This window comes from Anolis carolinensis, chromosome 1 (assembly GCF_035594765.1).
Source record: "Anolis carolinensis isolate JA03-04 chromosome 1, rAnoCar3.1.pri, whole genome shotgun sequence".
Lineage (NCBI taxonomy): Eukaryota > Metazoa > Chordata > Lepidosauria > Squamata > Dactyloidae > Anolis > Anolis carolinensis.
The window spans coordinates 81,355,101-81,361,700 of NC_085841.1; the positions used below are offsets into that span (position 1 = coordinate 81,355,101).

Sequence of the window (6,600 nt, forward strand, 5' to 3'; positions counted from 1 at the left end):
AAATAATATAATTAAACATGTAAAAATTATACATCCATACATAAAAGAAACATGTAAAGTAACTGCATATATAAAACACAATATAAAATATGATATAAGGCAATTACATATGTCAAAGGAACGTAATATTAAAAAACATGATTATATGTATAAAAAAGCATGATACAAGGTGTCAGGATCTAGGCTGCTGGGCACCAATAACCATACACTGAGGCCAGATTCTATCTAATATTTTTATTAAAGGAATATATAAAGTCAATAAAAACAAGTGTAGAATAAAGTTCAGAAGCAGACCTTTCAAATGAGGCCAAATATAGTCCAGCAGATTATTGTCCAATATGAAATATTAGAGTCCAAAGATTATAATCCAATAACCGCAACACACGGTTTGCCAAGCTAAGCGTTGGGAAAACAGAAAAAGTCTTGAATCCAATGAAGCTTGACACAAGGCTGAAAGTTACTTGGAACGTGGCTGGATCTGTGGCTAAAGGCAAAGCAACTTGAAGCATGGAACAAGATCTGTGGTAAATCCGTGAGACGAGGACAAGGCTTGGAACTAGATTCAGGAGGCAAGGAACAGGATTCGAAGTCCACACACACATGACCTCTCTCCAGGAGCTGACGAATTGACTCCGCAAGGAATCCTTCGCGCAATTTCCCTATATTGGGTCTCGTTTCCCCAAACAACAATCACTTTCCCTAGAGAACAGGGAGCGAAGGAAACCAGCTTGCAGGTGCAAGACTCCCCGTATTTTCTCAGGGGAAATACTTCTAATCAGTGGCATATTTGGCAGCAAGGCGAGCACTACTTCTAAATTTTTCTCTCGATCCTCTATCAGTCGTGTAAGCCTGTTTTCTCCCATAAGGGGGAGAGTTCCCACCAAGTTCAGGTTTAATTGGTTCTTGGACTAGAACTTCAGGCAGCTGCCAAGGCTCTGACTCCGACCGGAAATCTGGGGAAAACTCCATATTTTCCTCCTCATCTGCCACAATACTGTCAGGAATAGGACTGCAGGGCCCATGAATCATCACACTAGGCAACTGACACATCTAAAAGAAACACAATATAATTAACCTAGGTACAACAAATGTGAAAGAAGGCAACAATATACATAAAAAAACATTTCTGGACTCACAAATGTAGTCTAAGAGAATTGGGCTTCCATTCTCCAAACCTGAAACAAAGTGGGAGGAAATGTAAAGAGTGTTAATGATGCTCGAAATCAAATGTTGTTCTTTTACAAAGTCAAACAAAAACTAAGAATAAATGCTTCGGTCTTCTCCTGATCTTCTTATCTCCTCACCTTGCGTCCAGCCGAGTTACGTCCGCACTTGCGATACAGCGACCTCTTCCCTTGGCTCAGTGGGCAGTATTTTAAAGTATGGGCCTTTTCGCCCGTGGCACCGCAGAGCGGACAGGTGTATTTGCGCAAGATGGGGCACTCCACGGTGCCGTCCATCCCCTTCAGCCGGTGGGACGAATAGACCTGCTTGGATTCCCCGTTGTGTTTGCAGAAATTGCAAATCTCCTTGTTTTGGGAAGCCTGGCCATTGGCACTACCTTTGGAGCTCTTGCTGCTGGAACTGCTTCCATTAACCCATTGTGATGCTGTTTCAAAGTTGTCCTCGTTGAGGACTAGCTGCATGTCGTACTCCATTGTGTCCCAACTCTGAGATGGAAATGGGACCTTCTTGCGTTCCGCGATGATCTCCGTAACCACTTTCGCAAGGCTCAGATAGCCCTTCCATCTGTCAAACTCCCTGAACATGGAAGGGGCATAATGTGGCACGTGCATGGCTGATCTGGAGAGCATGGTGCCAATTCTACCCTGGTGTGGACACACACTGAATGCCACATATTGGAGGCGGAGTCTTTGTTTTATATATAAGGGGAGGGGTTCCAAACCTTTCACATTGGACCCTCCCATCTATTTTTACCCTCCTTTGCCCTAGATTTAACCCCCACATGTCTAGACAATCACAGCTTTTCAAGGAAGAGTTTGGTTTTTCCAATTTTTTAACTTCGGAGGTAATGCCACAGTTTCTCCCTTGAGGCAGTGGTTCTCGACTTGTGGGTCCCCAGATGTTTTGGCCTTCAACTCCCAGAAATCCTAACAGCTGGTAAAGTGGCTGGGATTTCTGGGACTTGTAGGTAAAAACACCTGGAGATCCACAGGTTGAGAAACACTGCCTTAAGGGAACGTTAGCAGTTGTGGTTCTGTTTGTCCATCCAAGAATGAGTTGAATTTCTGCCTTGGATGAAATAGCAACATTGCACATCCAACGTTTGCCAAAGTCCTGAAGGACGGATCCAGTAATGATGAAGCCTGCAAGAGTGTTATATTGCTTTTGCATGGCAGAATAGCATTGGACTGGATGGTCTCTTCTACCTTTATGATTCTATGATGTTTGGCGCCATGACTCTCTGATTCTATCATTTTAGGATTCTAGGACTTTTGGGATGATTCTGTTACTTGGTTCTTTGAGTCTATGACTTTAGGGACCATGTTTCTATTATTCCATGACTTCTGTGACCATATTTCTATGACTTTGGTGACCATTCATGGGCCATCTGGCTAGTATTCCGGGACGGTAAATGATATATCGGTTACAGCACCAGATATTTCTGGATACTGTAGAGTCTCGCTTATCCAACATTAACGGGCCAGCAGAACGTTGGATAAGCAAATCTGTTGGATGATAAGGAGACATTAAGGAAAAGCCTTTTGAACAGCAAATTAGGTTATTTTACAAATTAAGCCCCATAAAATCTTGTTTAACAGCAAATTAGACAGAAAAGGTAGTTCAATACGCAGTAATATTACGTAGTAATGACGAATTTAGCAACAAAATATCACAATATATTGAAAACATTGACTACAAAAATAAGTTGGATAATCCAGAACATTGGATAAGCGAGTGTTGGATGACTGAGACTCTACTGTATATTGTTTTTGCATGGCAGAATGGCGTTGGACTGGATGGTCTCTTCTAGCTTTATGATTATATGATGTTTGGTGCCATGTTTCTATGATTCTATCATTATGTTGTCGAGCAATTTAGAACAGTATAGGATACCGCTAACTGTTTCTTTGAGTGGTGTTCTGTGGAAACACAACCCGCCCATCCTCCCCCGCTGATTTCATGAAAATAAAAGAAAAGAAAGAATAAGCCACATCCGGCAAGGCCCACACACTGAAATACTAGGCCGGCCATCGTTGGCCGGCAAGCTTCCCTGAGTGGAAGAAATAGAGGCCGCCGCCCCAAAGAAGGGTTCTGTGCAAGATTGCACCAAGGGGTAAAGAACGACAGCCGCGAGAGAAGACAGAGGCGGTGCATCGTGGGAAACACGTCGACCACATAGGCCGACAAGGCCCACACGTTGAAATACTAGGCGTGCCACCGTTGGCCGGCACACTTCCCTGTGAGGAAGAAAGAGGGGCCGCCGCCCCAAAGGAGGCTTCTGTGCAAAATCGCATAAAGGGGTAAAGAACGACAGCCGGCGAGAGAAGAGAGGGGCGGTGCATCGTGGGAAACCCGACCACGTAGGCCGAGAGGCAGCAAAAAGAAAAGAAAAGAAAAGAAAAGTAAGAAAAAAGCCACAGGCGACAAGGCCCATACATTAAGCCGGGGCGGCCACTGTTTGCCGGCACGCATCCCTGAGAGAGAGAGAGAGAGAGAAAAAAAACCAGAGGACACCGCCCCAAAGGAGGCTTCTGTGCAAAAGTAGCATAAAGGGCTAAAGAACGACAGCCGGCGAGAGAAGAGAGAGGCGGTACATCGGGGAAACTCGGCCACGTAGGCCGAGAGGCAGCAAAGACCAAAGAAAAGACAGAAAAAGCCACCGCCAAAAAGGCCCACACTAAAAAATACTAGGCCGGCCACCGTTGGCCGGCACCCTTCCCAGACAGGAAGAAAGAGGGGCCGTCGCCCCAAAGGAGGCTTCGGTGCAAACTCGCATAAAGGGGTAAAGAACGACAGCCGAGAGAGAAGAGAGAGGCGGTGCATCGGGGGAAACTCGGCCACGTAGGCCGAGAGGCAGCAAAAAGAAAAGAAAAGAAAAGAAAAGAAAGAAAAAAGCCACAGGCGACAAGGCCCATACATTAAGCCGGGCCGGCCAATGTTTGCCGGCACGCATCCCTGAGAGAGAGAGAGAGAGAGAAAATAAACCAGAGGACACCGCCCCAAAGGAGGCTTCTGTGCAAAATAGCATAAAGGGCTAAAGAACGACAGCCGGCGAGAGAAGAGAGAGGCGGTACATCGGGGAAACTCGGCCACGTAGGCCGAGAGGCAGCAAAGACCAAAGAAAAGACAGAAAAAGCCACCGCCAAAAAGGCCCACACTATAAAATACTAGGCCGGCCACCGTTGGCCGGCACCCTTCCCAGACAGGAAGAAAGAGGGGCCGTCGCCCCAAAGGAGGCTTCGGTGCAAACTCGCATAAAGGGGTAAAGAACGACAGCCGAGAGAGAAGAGAGAGGCGGTGCATCGGGGGAAACTCGGCCACGTAGGCCGAGAGGCAGCAAAAAGAAAAGAAAAGAAAAGAAAGAAAAAAGCCACAGGCGACAAGGCCCATACATTAAGCCGGGCCGGCCAATGTTTGCCGGCACGCATCCCTGAGAGAGAGAGAGAGAGAGAAAAAAAACCAGAGGACACCGCCCCAAAGGAGGCTTCTGTGCAAAAGTAGCATAAAGGGCTAAAGAACGACAGCCGGCGAGAGAAGAGAGAGGCGGTACATCGGGGAAACTCGGCCACGTAGGCCGAGAGGCAGCAAAGACCAAAGAAAAGACAGAAAAAGCCACCGCCAAAAAGGCCCACACTTTAAAATACTAGGCCGGCCACCGTTGGCCGGCACCCTTCCCAGAGAAAGAGAGAGAAGACCAAAAAAAAGGAAATGTGGGCCCAAGCCCCTCAGACCCGGGGGGCCGGCCACCGTTGGCCGGCCCCACGCCCACACGCCGCAACCCACGGGGAAGGGCAGGCTTTCTTCACGTCTGCTTGCAAAATGTGGGCCCAAGCCCCTCAGACCCGGGGGGCCGGCCACCGTTGGCCGGCCCCACGCCCACACGCCGCAACCCACGGGGAAGGGCAGGCTTTCTTCACGTCTGCTTGCAAAATGTGGGCCCAAGCCCCTCAGACCCGGGGGGCCGGCCACCGTTGGCCGGCCCCACAACCACACGCCGCAACCCACGGGGAAGGGCAGGCTTTCTTCACGTCTGCTTGCAAAATGTGGGCCCAAGCCCCTCAGACCCGGGGGGCCGGCCACCGTTGGCCGGCCCCACGCCCACACGCCGCAACCCACGGGGAAGGGCAGGCTTTCTTCACGTCTGCTTTCAAAATGTGGGCCCAAGCCCCTCAGACCCGGGGGGCCGGCCACCGTTGGCCGGCCCCACAACCACACGCCGCAACCCACGGGGAAGGGCAGGCTTTCTTCACGTCTGCTTGCAAAATGTGGGCCCAAGCCCCTCAGACCCGGGGGGCCGGCCACCGTTGGCCGGCCCCACGCCCACACGCCGCAACCCACGGGGAAGGGCAGGCTTTCTTCACGTCTGCTTGCAAAATGTGGGCCCAAGCCCCTCAGACCCGGGGGGCCGGCCACCGTTGGCCGGCCCCACGCCCACACCGCTGGACCCACAGGGGGAAGGGCATGCTTTCTTCACGTCTGCTTGCAAAATGTGGGCCCAAGCCCATCAGACCCGGGGGGCCGGCCACCGTTGGCCGGCCCCACGCCCACACACCACAACCCATGACACAAAGATACACTCCATAACAGCAAACCGTCTAGCCTCTGGAAAAATCTAGCCATTTCTGTAGTCAATGATTCCATTATATTGTGATATTTTGAAGCTAAATTCATAAAGTAAGCAATAGCAACATATCATTTCAGCATATAGAACGACTTCTTGGTTGTATAACATGCATTTATGGTGCTTTATTTGGATAATAATAACCTGATATGATGTGTTATATGCTTTTCTTCAACAAGTCCAATCCAAGAAATCTGCTTATTTCAGCAGTGGTAGGCCCGTTTGGCTTTGATCAGTGAGACTCTTCTGTGTTCATGTTGGGTCAATAAGACATAAGATATAACTGAAGTCACAGTCAGCATACAGCATTACCAGCTTAAAAAACAGTGGTGTAAAAACACGGCTCGAGTCCGAGGACTGAAGAGGAGGTAGTTTGACAGTTAAAAAACTATACAGTGCGAAATACTATTGGCCTGTCAAGCTATTCTTAAATAGGCTACAAACGACCACACAGACCTATAATGCTTTTTGGAGGGGGAAGGTTTTAAGGCTCTGATGTTAGGCACATGTTTCCATGCAGTTCCACTGCAGGTAAGACTAGTGTGTTCTTCAGGGGTTATTAAAGTTCTCCTGCAGATGACCTGGATAGAGGGAAATGACTTCAGTTGGTTGGTATACATACAGTTTAAGTAAACTTGAGGAAGTACAATTATGAAAGATATAGTGTGTAATGTAGTAGAAAGTAATTCAAAGTAGAAACAAAGCAGAAATGTGGATTCCAAAGGAAACATGAAGGCATTATTAAGTAATTGTTTTTAATAGCAAAAGAGATTCTGAGTGGATTGATTCTCTAC

At 48.2% G+C, this 6,600-nt stretch overlaps 1 protein-coding gene across 1 annotated transcript; it reads right to left on the reverse strand.

The window, feature by feature from the left end:
• Nucleotides 1-214: 214 nt before the first annotated feature.
• On the reverse strand, nt 215-1,948 carry LOC134298310 (nanos homolog 2-like). The gene is made up of 3 exons (XM_062977988.1): nt 1,305-1,948; nt 1,137-1,175; nt 215-1,050 (listed from the first exon to the last, which is right to left on the reverse strand). The coding sequence occupies exons 1-2, from the start codon at nt 1,926-1,928 to the stop codon at nt 1,146-1,148; spliced, it is 654 nt and encodes a 217-aa protein (XP_062834058.1). The 5' UTR covers nt 1,929-1,948; the 3' UTR covers nt 215-1,050; nt 1,137-1,145.
• Nucleotides 1,949-6,600: the final 4,652 nt, after the last annotated feature.

What these genes read in the sequence shown, in the direction of transcription:
- LOC134298310 (XM_062977988.1), bottom strand. Translation starts at nt 1,928, where the DNA reads ATGGGAGGGTCCAATGTGAAAGGTTTGGAACCCCTCCCCTTATATATA. An exon ending in GTAACTCGGCTGGACGCAAG is followed by an intron (nt 1,176 to 1,304) that starts GTGAGGAGATAA and finishes ACTTTGTTTCAG; the next exon opens with GTTTGGAGAATGGAAGCCCA.